At 36.9% G+C, this 26,163-nt stretch overlaps 1 protein-coding gene across 1 annotated transcript; it reads right to left on the bottom strand.

Annotated features, from left to right (window-relative positions):
• Window positions 1–1,442: 1,442 nt before the first annotated feature.
• On the bottom strand, window positions 1,443–25,780 carry LOC139967780 (RRP12-like protein). Its single transcript, XM_071971856.1, has 27 exons — window positions 25,525–25,780; window positions 23,841–24,028; window positions 22,479–22,562; window positions 21,923–21,999; window positions 20,353–20,575; window positions 18,867–19,005; window positions 17,777–17,904; window positions 17,260–17,450; window positions 16,409–16,520; window positions 16,083–16,247; window positions 15,035–15,213; window positions 13,756–13,877; window positions 12,913–13,140; window positions 12,417–12,565; window positions 11,599–11,754; window positions 10,752–10,910; window positions 9,804–9,993; window positions 9,254–9,361; window positions 8,378–8,535; window positions 7,779–7,870; window positions 7,426–7,596; window positions 6,423–6,607; window positions 5,741–5,940; window positions 4,784–4,853; window positions 4,277–4,353; window positions 3,696–3,778; window positions 1,443–3,320 (listed from the first exon to the last, which is right to left on the bottom strand). The coding sequence occupies exons 1-27, from the start codon at window positions 25,673–25,675 to the stop codon at window positions 3,182–3,184; spliced, it is 3,924 nt and encodes a 1,307-aa protein (XP_071827957.1). The 5' UTR covers window positions 25,676–25,780; the 3' UTR covers window positions 1,443–3,181.
• Window positions 25,781–26,163: the final 383 nt, after the last annotated feature.

Raw genomic sequence — 26,163 nt, 5'->3', positions numbered from 1 at the left:
TCAGAAAGCGGATCTGCCAACCCCCAAAGGTATAAATTTGGAAATGCCCCACAAGAAAATTAATGCTCGAGGTCTGACGATTTTACAAGACGTTCCATAGTCAAAGAGCAGTCGTTTTAACATTCTAACATCACAAAAATGGGATGTCTGCAACAAATGTAATACTGTACATAGTGGTTTGAGAAAGAGTTTTGCAGCTTAATTCAGTGTTTCTATAGTCTTGTATCAGTCATGAAAGAAGTCCACAGCTGAGCCGCATGTAAATCTCCTTCACTTTATATGTCATCGGTTGAAGCTTTTTGCACATGACGAGATTTGAAATACCACCGTGATACAAAAAACAAACAAAAAAAGACAAAAGAAAACAAAGGTCGGTCTCACTGTAAATCCGTCACATGTGGCTTTTATGGAAATTCGGAAGCTCTACTGTGTGACATTTAATCTCAACAATTTTTCTTTAAAGGTGGAAATTTCGACATAAAATTTCCATATTTCGACTTTTATGACAGGAAAGTGATACATTAACGAAAAAAACTTTAAAATGCCGAATTTACAATTTGATAGTTGAAATTCGTCATTTATTCTGCTCTTAAAGTTGATTTTAAGTTTGTTTTGTTTCATACAGTACTTAGTGAAAAGTAGTATTTATTTTATGCGAATTAGGTATGATTCCTGTCTAACTACTCGTAAGTACAACGGATTTCCGGCGGTAGGGCCTATTAGTTATCTCTTATTTTTTGGGATTTGAGTGACAGCTTTGTTATGAACTTATGCAAATAAACAACTTTCTAAGAACTGTAGTTTCTTAAAGGCAAGCTGCAGTTCCAAGTGGATAATTGGTGGAGAACTGCACTGAACATGAGGACCAACTGGTGAAGGAGGGGGGGGGGGGGAGGATGAGAGGGACAACTATGGTAATAGAGATATTTGGTACTGTCCACATTTGCAACCTTCTCCATTGATCCACTGTAAATTTGATTAGCACTCCACAGATCCTTCAACTCTCCATTAATGTCCATCCACCCAAACCTGCCCCACCTAGCTCTTACACATCACAACCAGTTTTGTTTTGAGAGGGAGGGGGGAGATAGGGTAAGGGGATGGGTACAGGGTCCTGGAGGTGTCATAATTGTCTGCCAATAGTATCAAATATGGTTGACACAACAATAATGTGTTTTGTGGAATTTTTATCAAAAAAGCTGTTGCTTAACTTGAAAATACCATGGAAATCCCCATATCATGCAATATTGAAACAATAAACAACTTTATAAAATATATATATATATTTCTGGCTCCATTAGTTGTACCTCAGTAGTTCAAGTCCACAGAATCACTATAAGGCAATAATCTAACTTCCAAACTGAAGTAAAGACAACCTATTACTCTTCTACCCTGACCCTGAGCAAACCACAATTCCACAGAAAAAACAAAAGAAATACTGCAAACACATTCTTCTGATAGTTTTTATAGTTTATTGAGACAATGGATCTGCATTGTATGACTTACATTAAAGCAATTACGTTTTTTTAAAATTTATTTAAAATCAAACTGTGCAATACTGCTTGTATGTACATGATAACCATGAAGCATTATTCAACATGCATTTTGTAAATTTTCAAGCACAGCAATTTTGATATCTCTATATCTGCTTTTAAGGAAAGCAGTTTGACAAATTAAAGAAATCTATGAATATAATACGAAATTAAATTCATGTTTTAACAAAACTGCAATCACCTTTGATTTGGAAAACATAAAAACATATTTCCATATGTTTTATTCTATACTTATAAAACCCCAAAATGTGAACATTTTTCTTACAGAAAGGTGTCACAAGTCAGTCACACAATGATTGGTCTGTGACTGAAAGTGCCCTGGTTCAAAATAATCACACCCACTGGATGATGCAATGGACACAGGGTTCATGTATCTTCAGGCCAAAACCTTATATAGTTCGATCCGTTTGCGTTTTTTCGCAGGGAACTATCTCTAAGCAAAGGGGTGTCATAGATTAAACTCCTTCCAGCAAGAACTTGGTGGCTTAATTTTTTGTAAAGAAATTTCCAAATTTGTCTGCACATTCATCTAGCCCATCTATGATAACCATCACATTTTTGGGGTTTTCCAGTATTTCTTTCACAGTGCTGAATAAGGACTTAAGTGACAGTGAGAATAGTGAATGGTTGCTTTGACAATAAGGTAGGAAGACAGTTTTATCTGCTTTTCTCTAATTGGATCTTTGGATACCATACAACTGACCTGTTGTGCTATGATTTTGGATAGGTAACTTTAATAAGACTAAGAACTGAGTGATATCAAAATCTAAAATGTGATGCTGATATTTATATGGAAATGTGATCTCTATATTAACCATGTTATAGCATGACATCATTATAACAAGTTAAAATATCAGCTTATTATACTTTTAACCTGCTCTGCTAAATACCCATATTCCACAGGTGTCCTTGCAAGCTAATGCACATATTGCATATCACATAATATGGTCAACATTTCATCTTTTATAACTTGCTATTAATTTCGCATCATAATACAGTGTTGACATTTCTTCACATAACACATTCGCATGGCTGACAGTTCTTCCATTAAAGGCATTGAAGACTCGCCCCAAACCGTGTGTCGCCTTCTGAAAAAGTTAACTTTCCGTTGCTTGCAAGTGCAGCATTTTTCGTGTCGCTACAAAATGCAGACAGTAATGCCTTGTTATCTTTTATCTAGACCTGAGATGTCCATCGCTGCTATGTACACTGTGTTGTGGGTATTGACCGTATCTGCATGTATTGACTGTGCACTAGTGTCTAATTACCGACGGTAGCAAGCTGTGTGTGTGTGTGTTTTCTGGGATCGATGGTGGTGTCTAACACTTCTGTTACACCTCATTCGAAACTAGGTCAGATTACCAGCATGAGTCGTTTGTTTGTGCGCCAGTCTTCAATGCCTTTAATGGGGTGAGCATGACGTATCTCATAACATGATTCAGCTGATAGTTCCTTTAAAACGGAAACTGGTACTACACGCCATATGACCAACTTTGACATTACCATTACTGAGACAAAAACAACATGTCTACAGACCAGTGGGTACTAGGTGCAGGTCCAACATATTTAATATTAATATTTCATCATATGGACATGCTAACAGCATTATATCACAACAGAAAGAGTGTTCAATGCTTCTTGTGCCTTTTGTTCTTCTGTCCTCCTCGGCCTCCCTTACTCTTTTGTTCTTTGTCGGCCCCACCCGACCCCTTTCGATGACCTGTCTTCGCAATCTGTTTCCATGTACCGGATGTCTGTTTCTTTTTCCTGCGGCGGAAAGGAAGAGGAAAAGTAAAATATGACATTCTTTGGGGAAATTGATTGAGGAATTGTTCAACAGAGGAATTCAAAGTTACTTAGCAGAGAAACACACGAAATAAAACATAAGAGAAAAGAATAATACAATTGCAGAGTAACAGACTTTTACATACAGCAACAACAACGATACCTTCCAACGCAGGAAAGTAATCTTAATAAAGCTTCACATACTTTTTGCTGACTTTTTTTCACTTTTCTTTTTGCTAGACAAAGGTAAACGCAAGGACACTACTTACCTTCTATTCAGCTGTTCCCTGCTCATAGGTAAATATGAAAATTCAATGTAAAATGCTAGACAAAGGTAAACTCAAGGACACTACTTACCGTCTATTCAGCTGTTCCCTGCTCATAGGTAAATATGCAAACGGGTCCGGTTTACCCTTCCTCTTGATATCACCTCCAGCTTTCTGTTTTCAGAAATGAATACAAATGAAAACTCTCCATACTACCATAGCAACATTCAAATATAGCTCAATACCTGCCAGTATGGTCGCATGACTCCTTCAAAGATGAGATCCACCTCGTAACAATTATCACAACATACTTGCAGCAATCTAGAACCTGAATATACTCACTCCAAAGAATTGAGGTCAACAATATACACTTCAAAGAACATTCAGGAGAACAAACTAACCACTTGGTACATCTAAAGCTAATTGAAATTAATTCACATTAAATGTCATCAGTCAGGTAAGAAGTGCCTAATATAGAAAGCATGTTTAAAGTGTACTCCAACCTAGTATTTGTTAAAATAAAACCTTAGTTAGAACATTATCCAATTTTCTATAACATATTCCCCTGATTTTTCTGTAATATGTAGATAAATTATCCTCTGGGGCTGTGCCATAGTAGCATTTATTACAATGTGATTGTCATTTTTATTAAAGAGACCATCATTTTCTGACCTTCGATTTATAATCTATGCCGACAACTTTTGGTTTCTTCTGTCCAGGCAACACCCTATGAATTCCCTTTCCTCCAGCTGTAGGGCAAAACATAATCGGAAGAAATTGTTATGAACATTGGGCATTGTAACACAGGAGAAGTCGACTCCAGGAAATAAAGTTGTGTGAATAAAAACACACAAATTTTGTTTATTTTAACTAAACGAGAAACAAACAAAGAAGAGCTAATTATGCAAAGAGAGAGAGAGAGAGACAAAGAAAACAGTAGGTAACTTCAAAAAGTAAAACAATACACCGCAGAGGGAACCAGTGAAGACTACAGGACATCTTAATGTAACATACATGATTTCCATACATTAATGTAACTTCAAACGCAGGAAGTTTATATAACATTTTAATTGATGTTCAAAATTGATTAAACAGAACATTCATTTCTCTAAATTATCAAATCTCAACCAAGCCATAAATTTGTCTCATAATTCTCAGATTAATCCACTCTTTTCTTACCTTGATATTTTGAGCCAACTTCGTCTTCATCATCGCTGGAGTCCATATCATTCCACTTCTTCTTCATTTTCTGTTCGAAGAAGAAAATAAAACGGCTTTTTTTGCAAAATTTATACAAAGATTTGACATGTCAAAACTTGAACAAGACTCCTAGTAAACTAAACGGTGGTCACGTACAAGAAACATAAAGCTTCTATTAGGATGATGTCTCAACGATCGAAGAAATAAAATTTATCGATATGAAAATCCACCGTTAATCTAAGTTTTAATCTCACATTTCAACCAATAACCCCTGACACAATACTTTCCTCCTAATTACACACCAAGGGTTAACTAACGGTACTACAGAAATAATCACATTAATGCTCTGTAAAACTCCTTTTTAAATTACCCTTGCCATATGTATTAAGGTTAATACCACTTTAGGCATCAATCTATGTCTCTCTGAATCTATGTCTCTCTGAATGTCAATCTTATGCTGTAATTTGGGTTTCAGAACCAAAGATATAGTTCTTCTTAATGATTAAGAATTTCTGAACAGTTCAGTGAAACACCTCCACTCCCACTCCCTCTCCCCCAACCCCCCCCCCTCCATCCCCCTCTCTACAATTGAAGTAGGTATTAAAAGTTGTAGTCAATAGCGATTGCTCCGAGGAAGACATTCTCAAATATGGCGATTACTGATGTATTCCAATATCACTCGTTTCAAATATTAATCGTAAAATTTGAGTTTAGGCTGAACTTGAAATATCAAATGTCTATTTGACAATAAAAAAAGAAGCCTAAAAGTAGCCTTGACTCAGGAACAAACAAAATGTGTGTTTTTTTTATAAGGAATTGGTCAACATTCTTGGTATATTCCCTTATGCAGTCAATCAACATTTAATATCAAAGAGATCTGAATTCAAACATCAGTCATCTCTCAATGCTTGATGTTACATTTTCCCTTAAACCTACCTTCCTTGATAAGAGTTCTTGGTCCATCATTGCCTCCAAGTCATCGTCTGGTTCCATTTTCCTCTTTCTACCCCCAGAGGATGGTTTCTCATCTTCGTCGTCTTTGGGCTCTGTGATCACCAGCCGTCCGTCCGGTAGCTTCTTGAAGTCGTGTGGAATTCCTCTGTGAACACCGCCGGCCTCGTTCCTAGGTTTGGTGGCTGGTTTTGCAAAGAATTATATCCGTCGAGTTTTATAATATTGTAAGTAAATGAATAATGGAAAAGTGACTGGGCAATGTTTTAGACAATATCATAAATTTCTTTTGCTCATTCTTGCAACTTTTCTAAAATCAGAAACACTTGAAAAGGAAAGACTGGAAATACTAAATGCAAGATAACATGAGAAACAGTTATATTCACAAAATGTAAATAAAAAATTATGTACAAAATATGTAGATGTTCGAACAAGTTAGAACACATGACACAAGCAGTTCTGCTGATTGAGATGACAATACAACATTGAAAGAATGTGTAATTCTTCATTATAGCTTCCAATTCATCACCCACCCCTAGTATCCATTTCAAAGCCCCTCCTCCTCCCCCCGCTCCCTCAACAATTCCGCTTCACAAAGACCTTTTTCATCTCTGCCCAGAGGTATAAACCAGATTTTAAATTAATCACAGATGAGGCGTTAAGTTACCTAAAACTCTCTTTGAAACAGTCGGATCCAGGAAATCCATGGGTTCGTCGTTGTCATCCTCTTTAAGCCAGGTCGATCCTCTTGCTGTTTTTCTGGACCTTTTAACTTTGGTCTTTGACCTCTTGTCTTCATCTTCGTCATCGTCATCATCTTCAGAATCTGTTTCTTGGAGTATTTGTTCCATGCTACAAAGAAAGTTTTTTTAAAAATCATATTTCAGTAAGTAATACTTGAGTAAATTTAAATTAGCAATAAAAGATCTAATATGGTGAGGGTTTTTGACTTTCCCCCACTTTCATACAAGCATTGTTTTCCTAGTTTTCCGAAGAAACAAATTGGTAAACATTCTTGAGGGCTAATGTTCTCAGACAAATTCTTTCATCCACCAAAAGCGTTTTCACTGTTTTTAATCCACCTCTTCACCAATTGGGATGTAACTCTACAAAACTGTTCTTACTACAGTCAAAAGACAGATGATCTGTGTGTGTTATATACACAGATATACTTACAATTAAACTGATGACTCAATTCCTCAACACTGATCTACTACACCAACTACTAAAACTCAACTTATTAACATTTTCAATTGTTGCATCCTTAATTTTCATACTGGACAGATGAATAAAAAGGTGGCAAGCTCTGAATGTGTCAAAGCCACACTAACAACAGTTACTCATTGTGTGCAATGTTGTCGTATATTCTGTGTTACCAGTAGATATGACCTTTCTGGTTTTGCGTGTAATGCAATTGTTTATTCTGTGTTACCAGTAGATATTACCTTCTGGTTTTGAGTGCAATGTAGTTATATATTCCCTGTTGGCAGTAGATATGACCTATCTGGTTTGAGTGCAATGTAGTTGTTTATTCTGTGCAACCAGTAGATATAACCTTCTGATTTTGGGTGCAATGTAGTTGTATATTCCCTGTTACCAGTAGATATGACCTTTCTGGTTTTGGGTGCAATGTAGTTAGTTATATATTCTGTGAATGTAGTAGATATTACCTTTCTGGTTTCGGCTTACTGGGCATCAATGCTGCCATCTCATTGTCATCTTCATCATCCTCAATCTGCTCCTTCGCTGTTCGTAGACGTTTATTTCTATCTTGTCTTTTCTTAACGTTGTGTAACATCTTCAGCTGTTTACCAGCCACCATTTTTGAGAGCATCTCATAGCTACCGATACATAAAAAGAGAAGAGAAACTTTAAATTTTTTTAACAAGGTACGAATACTGATAATACAGGCATGCAAAGCAAGGTACATACAGTAACTATATATAGGTTAGTACAACAAAGTACAAACACTGGTCATGTAGGCTAACACATCCTACTACAATGATTGACTATTTAGACTTACCCAAACTTCTTCATCAGTTGCTTGAAAATGGATTTGATGGAGACTCTGAGCGCTCTGCTGTTTGTATCACTGAGGTTACCAAGATCTTCAAGCTGAAAGATTAATCATATCCATTCTCAAATTCCCCTGACTGAAATAAAAGCACTCTTTCTCATTTCTGTAAATCCATGTGACTGGCATGAGGTGTGACAGAAAAGCAAAACTAGGTAATACTGCCCATAATATGAGAAATGGGTATTAATAATTATAATAATAATAGGGCAGTTATTTCTACAACGCTTAAGTGACCAGGAACATGGGAGAACCCGCAGGGGCTTATGGATTACAACTTTCACATCGGGTGGCTTCCAATTCAACATTTTAATTCAAATTTTGAATCTTTTTAATTTTCTATGAATGATGGTATTTGATGCCATCTGTCAATTCTCCTGCTATCTGTGAGGGATCTAATAAAAGAGATTCTTCTTTCTAACTCCAGCAACTGTAAAGTTATCATGCTTTGCCATGGTAACCAGATCGGAGGAAAACCATATTTACACAGTGAATCTGCTTAATTTGCTGGAACATAACAAAGAATGTATATATGAACTAAGATTTACCAAGGGTTGAACATATTGAGCCAGAGATGTATCTTCGGTGACAGCACAGATGACTTTAGTAAGTCCAAGAGCAGGTCGAAGGATATCTCTGGTTTTGCTTGCTATCAAGGTATGGACACTCTCCAGTAACTGTCCAAGAATCATCCCGTCTATGAGATCTGATAAGAGAGGAGAAACACTGGTCACTCCTTGTTGCTATGCTTACATTGTACCACACTTAATGAGGAATCATGGTAATATGAAAGAAGGTATAAGTAAACTTTATACAATATTTTATATTTCATTGACCTAGTCTAGTCACCCTCAGTTTCCCATATGTTGTTGAGTGACACAAACAACAATGGAGATAGGTTATCTCCATGTGTTGATGATATGTGTGAAACAGTGGTCATACAAATGCACACATAGAACCAAAGAGCTACATTAGACTCATCTCAAAAGCTATCTGGAGGAAGAACTTGAACCTGAACCGTGTCAACAGCATGTAACTCATCACTGAGATTATTAAAGGACTTTAGGATATAATCATACAAGAAACAGTTCAACTTGTTGTTAACTATCACATAACATTTTCTGAAAACCTTTTTCTTGAAAACAGAAATCTAGACCAGAAGTATATAAACATACCATACTATTGATGCTCTGTGGCTTGGCCATATTTGCATGTGGAAGTTGGAACAAACGTTGTCAGCTAGGAATAAGGCAATGCCTACCATAGTGGACATACTGCTGGTTTACAGCAAATAATTAGGGTGAAAAAAATGTCATTGGTCTTTGGTGTGTACTTAAAGGGAGAGACTTATATAGTGATGGTTGAGAAGTGAACAGAGACAAACCAAAAGACTTGACTATGATTTGTCGCTGTTTGTTTCTCACCTTTGAATTCATAAATAACAGAAGTGAACGCCAAGATGGTGGCACTGATCATCTGTGAAGACCCTGCCAAGCCAGCTGCCAGCATACTCAGATATTGAGCTATTGACTCTGAAAAATAAAAACAGAAAAATATTCATCAACATTACAGTTTCTACTCATAACATTATCCATCTCACCAACGTCAGAAGAGAGTTAACCCCTTGTGTGGTTCCCTTTCCGAAATGACAATACTTATTCCTTCCTGGATGAGTTAAGGAGAGACCAGGTTATCTCCAACGGTGAATACATACTGATGATATTGCAACTCAAAAATCAAAACACACTTTCTGTGACAGATTCCTTTATCATGTCATCATTGGTAATCATTTCATCTCTTTATAGTGACCTCAATGAACATTGTTAGGGTTAGGAAGTTGTCCATGTTGACCTCCAGGTTGATAATGAGACTGCCAGGATAGATACAGGTCCACAGGGGCCACTAATCTTACCTCTACACATATAAACTGATGAGTCTGCTTTCTTTACTTGAATATTAAACTTGAAGCCATACCTTGTTTGCTCTTCTCGTCTGATCTCAAAAGACAGCGTCCTATTTCACTGAGGAGAAGGAATGCTGTGCTTCTGGTCTTGGAGTTAACCTCTTTGGCACACAGAATGACCTCTGGGAGAATTGTCTTCAATACGTCGTGTTTACCCGATGGAAGCTGCTTGACTATGTGCAGTAGGCATCGTAACCGAGGCTGTCGGAGAAAAATTCGAACATGTCAAATTATCTTAATCATCACAAGTGAAAATCCAGAAATTCTGTCCTTTTATCTCACATGAATCTAATGTCACGAACATGATTAAAAGAAGAGATATTTCCATTCATTCATTAGAGAAAGAACTCCTAGCAACTCTCTAGTAAAATGAAACCCAGTATTTTGTAGTTCCTTTTTCCACTTTGTTTCCCAACATTGGCAGAACTTCCCTCGCCGACTAACAATTGGTTCTGATCTTTTACTTCAAATCAAATAAAGTTTCATTTCGACATTCCCCATCATTGCGCAACATTAATCTCACTAACACAGTATCCTCCCTCTTGTCTAACCTATTCCCCACCCCACCCCTCCCCCCATCGCCCACCCTCTACTTCTATGCTCAGGCGAGTAGCGAGGAATTTGCCAAGGGAGGGGCGAAACTGTAGGCAAAATATTATAATCGTTTTTACGGCATTGCAAACTATCTAAGAGTAGCGCCACCATGAGTTGGTGCGAAGCGTACAAGAATATTTTGGCTGCAAATGCCTCCCAGATCGCTGTATATGGCACTTCCCAGGCCTTGTAAGTTGGATCTTAGCATTTTCTCTTTTGATATTACTAGCAATATCATAAAAACATACAAAAAAAAAATATATGCTCAAGGGGGGGGCAGATGCCCCCTTCGCCGCCCCCCCTTGGCTACGCCCCTGTCTATGCTATATCAAACTGTCACCTCACATAAAGAATATCAATCATACCAGTTTGGAAGGCGACGCAGCACTTGACATTGATTCTACGAGTTTCTTTTCCAGCAGTTCTATATTGTCTTCTCTGAATTTGCTGCATGCATCAGACTGGCCTGAACATATCTCCTCTAAGACTCGGTAAGATTTCTTCTGTAAAGAGTGATTTGTGCTCTGTGAAGAGAAGATGTAAAAATCCTTTAATCATTGAAAGATTATATGTTCAATTGGTTAAAGGTAATCAAAGAAAAAACACCACCATAGACATATTTTTATCCCTGGACAATAATTTGTGACTTAAGATTGTCAAAAGCGATCAAAACATTTCTCTCGATGAATCGGTATGAAGCCAAAGAGAGTGTGGTTAGTCTCTGAAACTATTTCCACTTTATATTAGCAGATATTATCAATGAAACCTAAAAGCAGCTAAGAAAGGGAGACATGTAATCAGAAAGAGTGTCGATGACTTTCTGTTATTGGTGTTCCTTAAAGCTCTCCGTATATACACAGGTATAAAGTGCATAGCTATAAGGCATGATAGCATTGCAGTGTACAATCTTGAAACTCGTTTTCATTTAGAATGAATATCCCTAAATTTATAATGCAAATCAGTATATTAATCCATTGGAAAAACACAAATGGTCAGCAGTTAAGTTTGACAAATTGTCTCAAGTAGTACACGCCATTAACTAGAACAGCTCTGAGTATTCTAACATCATTGTGAAGAAAAAGTCCCCCCCCCCCCCACAAAAAAAGAAGAAAAAGTGACTATAGATAAAGAAAAACATCATTTTCTACATAATTCTTTTTCAAGAAAACTTAAAAACTTAAAAATACAATTGTTATTCACAAAAAGACTTACTTCAAAACATGGACTGACTTCCTGGAATATTTGAGAGAGTTTTCCAGAACTGGCGTAAGGAGCAAGAGCGATTAAGAGGTCGAGTAGTGGAGGCTGCTGGGACTCTTCTCCTGAGCTGAACTTACCACAGACACGAGTAACCAGGTCGTCGACAAGCTGAATAAAAAAAAAAAAAATTGTACCATTGTGGATCAAAATTATATCAATAAAAGGGACTTTGGTAATAAAAGGATTTGGTAAAACAATATGGTTATGAATATGTATCCAGTGTAATTCACCAGTTAAGGGAAGGTAACAAAAAGTATACCAAATGAGTATATGTAATTACAAATGTTTTTACATTAATACACACACATCCAATGGATGAATACACACATTAGAAATGGATACTCATCAAAGTACATGGAACCAGCAGATGTAACAGTTAATACTCACCCCCCCTCTCCCCCCAAATATTCTTAAAACCCAGCAAGGATTGTTGTTATAATAGAGACAAGCAATTTGGTACCATAGTGTGTGATAGAACTGTATTTCCATACCACTACATTCTGTACAGTATGTTATATCAAACATCTTACATTAACTCCTCATGTTTTCTTTGTACAAATGTATAGATACTAAAATCTGAAGAGTGACCACCAATAAACAGCTAAATGTTTCTCAAACAAAAATTTAACCAAAACTAAGACATGGAACATAAACTTAACAGAGGTGAGTTGTGATGCCATCATTGCATAAATCCTTTGGAAAGTTTTCTTGGAAAGTTCAATAAACTATCGGTTTAAAGATGGCAACCAAACGAACCCCCTCCACATTACCTTGACATCTGTTATCTGCAGGAAAATTTTAATCGTCTCCAAAACAGCAAGCACCGATCTGTTCCCTTCGGAATTTTCTTTGGTGAAAATATTGAACAAGATTGGGAGGAAATTCTTGGCAAATCTAGCCAGTTCTGTCTTGTTTCTTTCTGTAAAAGAGAAGTCAAAAAAACTTGAAAACATTCCCGGCTGTCAGCACATTGAAAATCTCAAGAATAGTTTTGTATTCCAGCAAGAAAGTCATCTCGAGACCAAAGGAAAAACCATCAAAATCCATCTTTGGAGAATCTACTAACAATCTTCATAGCTATTTCATAAGAACTACATATCACCGCACTGAGTGAACGACCAAGTTTCTTGCTACTGCATAAAATCCAATATAGCTGTTTGCCCTGGACGACACCAAAATACACCACAGCATATCATTAATCTGGTCGGATCAAACATTAATTAATTAACATCAATTAATTATCAGAAAATGACATCGAATACTCACCGTTGTCGACGTTACTCTTGATGATATTTCTCAGCCCGGAGCAAATGTCTGACCTGACGTCTTTACGGTCACCGAGAGCTGATCCAAGTATCTTGGCGATTCCTTTAAACGCCGGGATGACATCGGTGGGGCTCTTGCAGAATCCCGGAAAGAGAGACCAAAGCTGGACTTGAAGAACATCGTAGGTCTTTGCCTCGACTTCACGATTATTCTGTTTAAGTTCAAGAGCTGATCGGAGAAAATGAGATTTCAGTTTGTTCTTGTTAGTGAAAGTGACCCTCCAAAGGATACAAAAATACATAATGTAGAACTGAAATGATTGAATGTTAAAATCTAATATGCGGAGATAATCATGACATTTGAAGAACATTGGGCTGGCCAAGCACAAAATATTAATGGACACCTTGTTTGATTACCATTAACTTCGATTAAGAAATAGTTAAATAGCAGGACTTTCTTTCACCAATTACTTAATATCAAATACTTAATATGGAAGAGCATCGAAATGGAAACATAGCATATGGAATGCTGACTTGATCAACATTGCTTTTGTTTATTCTTACCAAGGAATGAAAAAAACAATCAGCGTTACTTATTAGACCTCAGAGTAAGGTTTTGGGGAGGTGCAGCATTTTCCTATATCCAGATTTAATTTCCCAATTTTTCTTGACAATTTGTCATATTAAACTATCTGTTGAAATAAGTATTTTACAAAAAAAATACCTTCTTTTTAACGTCAACTGATTGATAACACCTAGTTATTTCAAGCCAAACAATGGAATTTTAATGCTTCTGACATATTTCTACATAAAAATAAATGCCTCGTAGTTAACATGGGCTTACACTTGATCTTGAATTTAGCAGCCAGTGGAAGAAAGAATTTAGTGAAGAACTGTAATTCTGTATTGCACACGTTGTCACGGATGACTGGAACCAACCAACTCCTTGGAAAGTCGTAATTATCTCTAAAATGAAAAGAAGATAAATACTTTATCGAGCAAAACTCTCGTATTACATTGTAATAGATGCTATCATCTGTCCAACAATGTTCTAAAGCGGAAGTATTACATGTACACTGCTGCCTGATCATAAAAGCAAAATGAAAGACTTCATCAGTTGTGCTAAATCTTCTATGATGGAAAGACTGTGCCCTAAAATACTTGCTTAACTCAGACACAACACTACATGTACTATAGACCAGTACAAAAACAAATCATAACAAGACAAAAATAGACAATATCGGCAGGATAAGACAAACTGTGCTTAAAGGAATTCTTTAGTTGCAGTTTATTGGGTATATGAAAAAAACTCCATAATTTTTTCATCGCCACAGTCCTAGTTTGGGGATTTTTCATCCTATGATTCAGGAGAAGTGAATTTTTTAACATCGCACCAACTTAATCTAATATATATTGTGGAGAACGATGAACGCTGTGACGTCATCGCGGCACTTTGGGGACTGCAGGGATGCTATCATTAGCAAGCTACACTACAGTGAGGAAAGTTCAAATTTCTGAAAGTAAAATAGTGATTTAGTTGGAAATTTTTCGGTGAAGTTGCAAGTTGGCAATCTTTTGAAGAGTTAAAAACGTTCCAGACTTCCCTAACTCGGTTTTCTTCATAATATGTTGTTCAGATATTTGTTATTTGAGCGATTTTTTTTAATCACAGCCGTATGCTAAGTCTGTACACATTCCTGTGAGCATATTAGTGGAGTGTTAGCTCAGTGGTTAACGCCGGTGCCTTTCAATCATAAGGTCCCCGGTTCGAGTCACTCCCAGATTAATGTATGTCGTCCAGTTACAGAGTTGTTGACAATTAACAATTCATAATTATGGACGTTAAATTATATGAATGTAAGAGACTGACTTCGGTCAGCTTGCGGCTTTGAAAAGCCTATGAGGCTTCTTTGCGAGTTCCTGCTTGCAGGAGGATCTAATATACATACATATTTTTCACTAAAAAATTCCTGTAATAAAATAAATTCTCTATGTGCCAATACAAGTCTTGTTTAAGTGAAATGTTTATGTAACAATCCAATTGTTGATTCAACGCACATTACTTGGCTTTTTGTACCGAAATATAACCACTGAAATATAACCACTGAAATATAACCACTTACTCTTCTCCTGTAATCTGAAACGGAACAGCATCCAACACAATCCTCGGCCCCATCGTCTTAATCGCTTCCCCGATGCATTTGTCAACTTCATTGATGAAGGCAAAGTGGTGAGTGCTTCTCAAGTCACACATGGTCTGCAAACACTTGTGCATGTACTGATGGCCTGCTTTCCCCCAGACCTGATTGACCAATAAAAAACATGAGAATTCAAGTCAGAAACATTTTTAATTGTTGAAGAAAATATCTGGGTTTTTTTTCCTGTTTTGATCACACTATTCATTGGTTGAACACAAGACTTCAAAACTTTATAGGTATTTACCACTTTATATTATGTCAGTTCAAGGATGTTCTGGGTCCTGTGGACATGAGAATTAAAAGAACGCCAACTTTCTTATCTGGGACAATGAAATCACACAAGTTCACTTCCTTCCTGTAATCTGACAGATATGAGCCCTGTTAAGCATTTTTGTCTGTGGAAAACACTCATGTCAAGGATGGTATGTCAACAAAGAAACAAACAGAAAAAGGAAATTTCTCGATGTGTGTTGAAAATGTCAAAAACAGATGCCGATGTATCCATGGCAACCACAAAGTAATGGTTCCAATATTGACGCACCCTCATAGTTGACTCTCTGTCTGTGATGTTTATGATTGAACACTGGCAAAGCATGGATTCCTTCTGTTTTCAGTGTAGGCATACTGGCATATCATTATCCCGACCACTCTCTCAACTTAATTGGACCATGGCAGAAAATGGGTTCAATTTGACAATCACTGACATTATGTTTCATTTGCAGAGGTGTTTTTTTTGTGCAACTGTTACGGTTGCCTTTACCAAAAATGCTCAACAAGTTACCAGGGGAGGGGACACACTTTCCTTTCACTTCCTAAGATAGAGGACTGCCACACTTTTCATGATTTTAATGGAATGTGTAATGATTATGAACCACATGCAGATGGCTGACTGTCCTAATTTTACTCCATGGAGAGCTATGCATTTCTCATCACAAAATGGAACCATTTCTTCTCTTTATCACAAGAAACTTACCTCAAAAAACACTGAGAGTGTTTGCAGCACTAATCCCCAAGAGGCATGGTATTGATAAGAAAGACCTCCCTCTACGTGTGAAAAGATCTTCATGACAGGATTCTGTTCCTTGGTTTGACCTGAAACATCATCAGAGAGTGACCCGACACACTCCTTGAGTACGGCCTAAGAATGTAGAGAAAGCAAGATTGGTGAGTAAAGATTCCTAAAGACCTAAAGAGAAAATTTGTTGGACCCCTAAACAAAGATACATTGACTTGCATTATTCATTTCTTAATTTTAACCTGACCGTTATAACATTTTTAGACACGCTCACTTAAGCTTACCTTCATAGCATTTGCTGATGCTACAGCAATTTCCCCCTTTTCTGAGAGAAGGTAGGCCATACAGACCTGGAACAACCGGTGGAGATGGTTTAAGCACAAACTCTGGTTACTCCTAGGAGATCAAAGAAAGACAGAGGTGTCAGACTGATATTTAAATTGTAAACTCTAAGGTTTTCATTTTGGCTAAACACATAACTCTGTATAAACAAAAACTCCAGATGTACCAATTGGCAGAGGTACATTACACTGTACATGGTAGGCCCAATGTATTCCTTTTCATGGACTATACAGGATGTGTCTCTTGATTTGTACATACTACATTTCATAGAGCCAGCACATAGGGTTCAACATTTTATCAGTGGTCGTGAAAAACATTAATTTATCTTATACCTTTGACCTACGGACAGAAACATGCACAGGGCAAGGTAGCAAGCTGAAGGTAAGTAAATACACACATCCATTAACATACATTCAGGAGTGGTTAATATTGCATCTATAAAACCAGTTATTTTTCCCTAAGAACTACAACAGGCAACAGCACAACAGCAATGTAACCCCATATTTCCTTGAATTATAATAGCACACACTGGTCAACTCCTTCTGGGCAACAACTGTTAATAAGTTTATACATAAAGTAAATATGGATTTAATATCGATCACTATAACTTAATGTTTCTTTTTTTAAATGTTATTGTTGAAACTTTAAAGAACCAATAACAAGATCCATCAAATTAGAGCTTTCAGCCAAAAATTCTTGGAGGCTGCATTCAAGCTAAACAAGAATGTAACTGCATAGGATATCTTTTAATTAACATAAAAGGGGTGTTTTGGCCCATAATCTTTCAGCTCACCGAAACAAGTTCACATGAGCAGCCTGCATGACTGCAAGCCAAGCCTGCGATGGTTGGCTGTCGTTTGTTGACGGCTGGAAGTCATAAAGAGCATTGATCAACTTGGCATTGAGCTCTGGTGGAAAGTTATCAAGACTGGTATCCATGGAAACCAAACTGTGCAGCGCCTTCATAGCTACAGCAGACACCACCTACAGAGAAGAGAACACAAAGTCACTTTGAGCAGCTTTTTGCTTTTTGGCTGAGTTGAGTGCAACTCAAACTAAACTTGTAGTTGATTGGAGTATATTTAAAGACACTCTCCTACAGGTTTACCAAAAATCTAGCTTTCCCCGGAAACGTCACCTTTTTTTGACATTACGTGAGCCTCAGAGTAGGTTACAATATCCAGACTTAAGATTCGTACAAAAAAAAAAGAAGTTTACTGTGGATAAAATGTTAGATAGTGATGTGGTCATTTCAGTTGGAATCACTGTCTTTAAAGTGTATATAAGATTTTCATGAAGGTGATACTTACCACATTGCTTAACGTCATGACCTTTAAAATTGTTTCGCATGTCTCTTTTAGAGATGATTTAGGGAAACTTGAAATCACTGATTGCAGAAGAGTGAGGATGTGACACGTGGCGGTAGCCTCTCCAGATCCTGTAGAGGTCAAAGTTGAAAACTGTTGCACTCAGAACTATGATACATTGAATTTTCATTAAGTTTGTGTTACAGATCCTAACACTATATAATGCTATTATAGAGTAGCCTAGCCAGCTCAGGGGAACCATGACACTACTTACTGCTATACTGCTATAGTCAGCTGACCCTCTTGTCAGTCATACCACACCAACCATCGTGTAAAATGGAGTGAGGCATAAGGACCTGTTATATGTTTATGGATTAACAGTTACATATACATATAGTATACAGTTATATTTCTTAAATACTATCTATAACACAAACCTTCTATTTGGGGACCAATTAACAGGTAAGTTGGATCCACATACAATCTTTTTTGAGTTATCATGTATTCATGTTAACAGGGTTTTTATACTTTATAAAAGTACAATGTAGTCCGATTAGTGGAAACTTGTCGCACCCAAACACCAAAGTGTACACAATTGAAGTAGTGACTCACAGGGCACTAGTCACTCACAGAGCACTACCCTGGGGGCTTCCCTCCCATCGGGTTCAGCCATAACTCTGTACACTCAACTACATTCATAAGTTGCCTCTGATGTCAGCGTTTATACAACTAGGTGAATAAAGCCACTTGAGGCAAGTTCCTTGCGCAAGGACACAACAATATACATGATCTGGCCAAGACTCCAACCTACAATCCCTTAGATTGCCAAGTCCATTAACAACCACTTGACCAGTATGCAGTATGTAATTAGAAATGTGCAGTTCCAGAGAGGGTCTTTGTTCCATTTATCTCTGTCTGTGGTGTTAGTGCCCTGGGACAAGGGTACAATGAAAAGCCTACACTTAGCTCCAGGTTTCAGTATATATTCTATCCAACTAGAGTACGTACCATCTTTCCTTGGGGTTTGTTCTACTTTCTTATACAATATAGCACAAGTAACAAGTAACAACAGATATAAGATATTTTAACAAACCTCCATGTTTTTCTACTTGCTGGATACAAAACTTAGCTGTGGTTTGGGCTGCTGGGTGAGTGGATGAGGAAATTCCACCAAGCGTGAACGAGCTTCCCATTAAAATTGACACCACTGCACTCTGGGCAGCTTTCCTCACCTTGAAAAGAAAGAGAAGGAAAGGACTTTTGCAAAATATGTTCTGTAAAACCTCAATCCCTGAATAGCCCTTCAATAGCATAGCTTTCAAAGTTTCAAATTGATCCCAACTATGTATAGCTGTCTAATAGAGTGATCAGCACCTCAACATTGGAAAACTAACGAGGAAACTATATAAAGAAGGCAAATATAGAAAAGAGAAAGGGAGAGGGGGGAGGGGGGGGGAAGAACGGGGTTCTCCTTCCAGGTACTGAACCTACAACCATAGCTCTGACATTTTGTAAGTTAGGAAGAAGATCAAAATAACATATATTTAAATCATAATTTATTTATATCAAAATTGATGAAACAGACTTTTGCTCTCCTTTGAAAGAATCATCTAAGGAAGCTCATCATATGTACACATTTCATGTTCTTATATTTGAATTGTCTTATAAATGACATGATACAGATGAGGTCAGATTGATACCAAAGTTGACTGACGAAAGAGAAGAGTGTGTTTAGTAAACTTACTTATTGATGTGACTGGCATGGAATATATCACAAATACAAATAATTGTAAACAATATTTATTAACTACATGGTCTGAACTGTTGTATGTATTCCAGATTCAGTAATGAAAAGAAAGAAGGATATAATAAAGTACAGAGTACATAACAACAGAGATATTAAAAGTGATAAACAAAAATTGAATCTAGGAGCTGATTACAGGGCTCAAGCCATGAGCAGGTGTAACAAGGTGTACTTTCTTACAGCTTAAGGTGAAAGCCACCTCAAAGGAATGTGTTTTGGTGCTTCAACCAGAACCATTACTAACACAAATACCCTAAACTGATGTCATAGTTTGGTATCGATACAAAAAAAACAGGGTTCAAATGAAATGTTCTGTTATGAATTATTGAAATACACATGTGTAGGTTTAAATCATTCTTGATCTGTCAAAAAAAAACCATCTAAAAATCTTGGGCAATATGGTTTTTGTGTTTTCATCAAAATTTTACATCCAGTGTCTCTACCTCCAAAATAAATGGTTCATTAATATGAAGATACCACATTTCCTTGAAGTTTACAAGCTTTGCAGCTTGTTACGATCTGAATTTGGAGCTACTTGATACTCACATTCTATCCAATCACACCTTGTTGTTTGCTTTAAGTTTACACTTTTTGTTAAAAAGGGACAACTTTAAGAATCAATATCTCACAAATAACATGAAGGAACTGAATATAAACTTCACTAGGATACTTAAATTGCTGGTGCTGGTTTTAAGTAAATACTCCATATTTGGGAGGATTTGGGGTTTAATAGGTGGGAGGATAAGGAGTTTAACAGCTGTCTTAAAATGCCTACCTTTGGTTTACTGTGAGTTGTAAAGCTTAGGATTCCCTGGTATGTGTTTAGAGTGGATGGGTTACTCCAGGCCGATGCTTCTTGAGATCGAAGAAGGTTACCGAAACAAGAGAGGATGGATTTGACCAGAGCTGTGTTGTTGCCACTTGAATGAGATGCCAGCAATCCGGATAATGATTTGCTGACCTCTGAAAACTTCAACTTTAAAACTGGAGGAGGAACACTACCAAGAAAAGGTGCAAAAAGAGAGGAATAATTAGAAGAGTTTTGAATAAATGCAAGTCTTCCAGTTGAGCAGGAAAAGTATTCTTAACAGACATTTATGGAAATTCAGGTTATTTGGTATAATATCAAATGATTATAGTAGGAGAAAGCAGTCAACAAACAAATGTGGTCTGGCCAGAAATAGCAATCACTGATAGGCCAGTTTAATTGGTTTAAGAAAGCTTTTTCTATCAAACTAATGAAAAGTCAAACAATTTAATAAAATGTCATCAGGGCAACTCAGCTGAAAATGCAGCTTGCCTTTGTTTTTCTTTATAACTTGGCTATCATTCATATATTTCTACAGAAAAGATACATTTTGATGAAATTCAAAGTGTAGAGAACTTTGACAGATAAGAAAAGATTCCAAATGATCAACAAAGAGATTAAAATAACTTTAGTGAAGCTTTTGAATAGCATTTACCCAGATGACATCACAGACCCCCTACTGTGATCCAACTTCCTGGTGTAGGTTCAAAGGTTATATTAAATCAACCACATCTTGTGTTAGGGTGGAAATACTGATATGTGGGTTTACATCTTGCAGTGTCAAATATTTTTTGCTACCAAAAAAATTCAAATTGTTTGTCACTAGAAAATTCTTATAAGTGCTGTTTCTGATCTCAGTTAAAAACATTTAATAAGTCTGTAAAACGAGGAGGTATAATTGCAACCTCTCTTCTAAATATTAGAATTTATGATAACGTGCAGTACAGACATAAATTCGATGTTATAAACTTCTCACAGCAACCTACCATCAGTGCAAGTTACATTTCAAATCATTTTAAAGTTTTTACAAAATTGTCCCTTTTTGTAACATCTCAGGTTTTTCTCATAATGTCAAGCCACACCCTAGAGCCAACCAAGAGCCAATAAGAGAATGGTAAAGAAGTTTGTGATCCAAAACAACATATTTGTTATGAATTTGTATTGCCAAAAGGTGTTGGGATTTGTCATTGGTTCCCTAGTGTCATGAGTAAAGTAAGAGAACGTTTGAAAGCTTCATTAGCATTTAACAAAAACACTGGATTTTAAAACTAACAATTTGGCTTGTACCAAGGAGTTGACATCAAATAAAATCTTTTGCTAAATAAGCATACATTTACATCCATTATGGTGGATATTATTGTTGAAAATCAAAATAGATATAGGAGTTTTCTGCTTTGTAAGAATGCAAAGTATATATTAATTGATATCAGCTATTTCTACTCTGAGTGATCTTTCAAATGACATGATATGCTGCTATGTAGTTTTCTAATGTTGAGGTGCTGATCAATCTAGGTGTGTTTAAAGTAGCAGTACATACCGTTTGATGATTAGAGACAACAAAAAGGTTACAGCAGTTAGGGACTCTTCTGTTTCCATGGTTTCCATTGCTGTCATCTAAAATATAATTAAACAAACTAATTATGCATCATCATCACCGAGGACTGGCATTCATGACTAGGGTAAATATTCAGCATTTCAACCTGTGGGTATGATAGCACTATCCTCAAGCATGTTCTAAATAATTACAAACAGTATCAAAAATTAAGCCCAACTAAGCTTTAAAAGCTATGGGTGGAGTAATTACATTAAAGCTCTCCGAGATGTTCAGCATAAAAGCTTCGAACAAAAGGCCACTTTTTCAAAATTTCACTGGATGATAAGAACTTTTGATCTGTCTGTTGATGCACCTCTGCACATGCTCACAGTACGTTGATGTCTTGGTTATTTATGTGGTGTAGTATCTCTTTATTTCGTGATGAAACATTTTTCCTTTTGTTTTGAGAGGGGTGGGGGGGAGGGGTTATATGGTTTTCTGCAAACATGTAGCTGGTGCTGAAGTTCATCAAAGTTTAGTAAAATTGAGGAAAACTTACCAAAGCTCCAAAATACTCTGTTTCTGTTTCTTTACCTCCTTGATCTCTGATGACTTCTGTAATGGCAGCTAAAACAGCACAAACCTGTCAATGGGTTGAAACTCATGGTTAAGAAATGAAATTCAAAGGGCAAATTTGGTGCCTGGATGTGGGCATTGCAATATTTTATATTCCCACAACTCATGTGCATTTCACCCATTCCCCCTTCCTTCAGTTCATGTGAAGAGAAGTTATTTTGTAATCATATTTAATATAGGGTTACCATACATACCTTGATGTTACTTCTGACTCCTTACATATTACTTTGAGGGGTTTAATAAAAAAGCTATCTCCTTCTACATTGTTACCATTTTATAAAATTATAGACTGGGCCAGGTAATATAAAAAAATATTAACCTGTGTGGGATGGCTTGTCAATGTCTCTGGACTGTCTAGTCAAATTTCTTTTATCTTAAATCTCATTTTAGAAAGTTTTAAAGGCATTGAAGACTCGCCTCAAACCGAGTGCGGCCATCTGAAACTGTTGTTCGTGTCGCTACAAAATGCAGTCAGTAATGAAACGTGATACCTTAATTGTTATCTTTAGCTGGACCTGAGATGTCCATCGCTGTATTGTTTGCATACTGTGTTGTGGGTATTGACAGCAGCTGCATATACTGACTGTACACTAGTGTCTAATTACCGACGGTAGCAAGCTGTGTGTGTATTTTCTGGAATCGATGGTGGTGTTTAACACTTCTGTTACACCTCATTCAAAACTAGGTCAAATAACCGGCATTAGACGTTTCTTTTTGCGAGAGTCTTCACACCCTTTCAAAGCATAGCAACCATGTAACAAAATAGATTTAAAACAAAGGGACCTTTATGGTGAGTCTAAACTCACTATATATGCTTAAATGACTTCCATTGTTTCAAAAACTTGATAACAGTTTAGATTAGATGCATTTCTTCAACAGTATTGCAAAATACTTAATGGAAACGGTATTCCTCGTTTGCTGAACCTTTATACTCACAATGTAGTCATGGAGTGAAATAAACTTCATTTTCCTTAATGTAAATTTTATTGTTGTTGCTTTTTTTGTGTTCCATTTTGCAATATCTTTAATATTCAGAAGGCTCACTTGTATACAAAACATTCAATACAAAATTCTACTGCATGTTGACAGCAAACAGATCATACAAGAAACATTTGTTCCAGGAAATCAGGCAAACTTTTAATCTATTTGTATCAAAGACATGTCTAATTTACAATATGGTTTGTCCAAGCAGACTGGTGTCCATATTAAACTACTCTCTTCAAACATGAAAATGTAAACAACATGTGCCCTAAATGATTGATTCGACAACTAAGATAGGCAGTACCTCTTTCTGACTGGCTGCTTGTGACTGCCAGAAACGTTTAACTTTTTCAAAGGCCGGTTGAGAGCAGTCGCTGACTCCACTCAAGAAGGTCTTGTATGTATCTCCTCCGACAGATACGTTGTCATCAACATCAGCGATGTCTTCGTTATGCTTCGCCAAGGCATCAGTAGTCAGGCTGCTCTTGGTAACTGGTTACAACAAGAATTTAAATTTCCATGGTAACAGTACACTCTCAAAGCAGCATTCTTACATCATTGCTGGAGATACGTAATACACTTTATGCAAATGAAATAACTTAGATAATGCTGAAGCTTGTCATCATGTTATAGTTTTGATATCTATGTAGCAGTACAGGTCACTGGTTTTTGTATGCAACATTGTGTCCATACTGTTTAGCTATGGAAATACACTTGAACATAAACCATGATATGGCTAGTTTGTTGTACATAACCATTGTGAACAATTAATAGGCAAGCAGACTTGGCCATCAATACCTTGGTATATTTGGTCAGTGAACATTGCCACAAGTTTACTGTCATCTTACTGATGTGACCCTGAGTTCTTCTGTTTGTTTAAATAAACATTATTGTGTAGCATATGCTGGGAGGGCCTGTGTGAGATCAGGATATAGCTATTCCTAATTGTATCTGTGGCGCTAATTCAACGGTCAGCTGGTGGAATAGAAGAATTCCCTCATGTTATTCCTGGGCAGTAATAAGGAGTGGTGCCCTCACTATTCATTCAGCTGCCAGATGAATTAAAGAATGTATCAGGTTATTTCTCCAACAGCTTGATGGATGATGTCTCGGACTGCGATGGAATAAGAAAACATATCATGTTATCACCAGACAGCCGGACAAGTTCTGCTTCGTTGTGTTTCCTAGTACAACCAGATGAAAATCTTTATTCAACCATCAACTGGAAAAAGATGGAATCCCATGTTGAAAGCTGTATGCGTGTTTGTGTTGGGCCAAAATGAATGTTAACATTCTATCAGACTACCTGCTGAGAGATATGCTGTAAGAGATAACACCTAAAATTTACCAGAGTCAATTCCAACACTGTGTTGCTTTATTTCCAATAACATCCAAGCATTGTAATGGGTAAAATACTGTGTAAGAATATTTGAGGGATTTCCTGTCATTTATTATTAGCTAGTCTTTACAGCAACAAAGTTGTAACTTAGGCCTAAAATGCCAATCTCTTAATTATTTTAAGAATGAAATAATGGTCATTACAGATTTTGACACAAATGTAGTTGTAAGGTGTTTTGTTGTTGTCAGTCTTTTATCGTAATTCATATTGACAATTTACCTTGCACTAACTGTAACTGTTATTATCAGTGTTACTAATACTACTGTTTAGTTGTTACTGACTAACTACTTAGGCTACCTTAGTCAATTTAAAGTTAAAATATATGGAAGAATTTGACAGGCGTGATAAGGAACTTTGACCCGCTAATTGGTCATGGGCGGCCGGACAAATAGTTGGCAAGAACATCGATGTTCACCAAGCTGCTATGCGAATAGCTACGATTCCTAATTTGTACTAGGCTATAGCGTATTAGGTACGGTGTAATACCTTGTGTTGGGAAGTCGTGAGCCTAGTGTTATGACTATGAACTACTAGTAGTACTATTTCATATTACACAAGGCGTAGCTTGTTAATGTTATACGCATCCTACCATGTGTGGTTGGGAACATTCGACTTCTCGCAGCTTCTTGTCGGTGCTTCTTCACCACAGGGTTAGTAACACAGCTCTGTCCCTTTTTCCAACGTTTTTGCTTTTTGTTCGTTGCTCCTTTCACCCTCGTTCGACCAGGTCCTTTACCCATTTTTGCTCTTCTTACTATATACTTCAGATTCTATAACACAGAACTGTGTTGAATTAGTTCTGTGATACGATGCGAGTGTGTTGCGAAATCTACGCATGCAGCGTAGAGAATTGGAGGGTGCACAACGTTAACATATTGATCATACTATTTTGGTGGTTGCATGAGAACAAACAATTTTCGGTTGTGTCTGATAGCCCTGGTCTAAAACAAATTGGCACTCTTTTGGGTATAGAATTATTTCACAGCTGTGGGAGATATGAGCTTTCAGAACAAATCAAGAAGGTCGCCACCGGGATCAATGCAAGTTCCTTAGGCCCATAATCAGTTAAAGGTGAATAGCTTTCACTGTAAACTTGTTAACAGGTGAATTCTTTGGACGTTTACTGGTTTCAGAAAGAAAAAATAACCTTCTATAAGTTGGTAGTCACGCCGTTATGATATCCAGGCTCAGCCCCTTCTTCTAATTTACTTATTGTTACATTAACGTA

The sequence above is a fragment of the Apostichopus japonicus genome, chromosome 5, assembly GCF_037975245.1.
Source record: "Apostichopus japonicus isolate 1M-3 chromosome 5, ASM3797524v1, whole genome shotgun sequence".
In the NCBI taxonomy this organism is placed as follows: domain Eukaryota; kingdom Metazoa; phylum Echinodermata; class Holothuroidea; order Aspidochirotida; family Stichopodidae; genus Apostichopus; species Apostichopus japonicus.
Note: the sequence above shows the minus strand (reverse complement) of the source record. Positions and strands in the feature narration are given on the sequence as shown.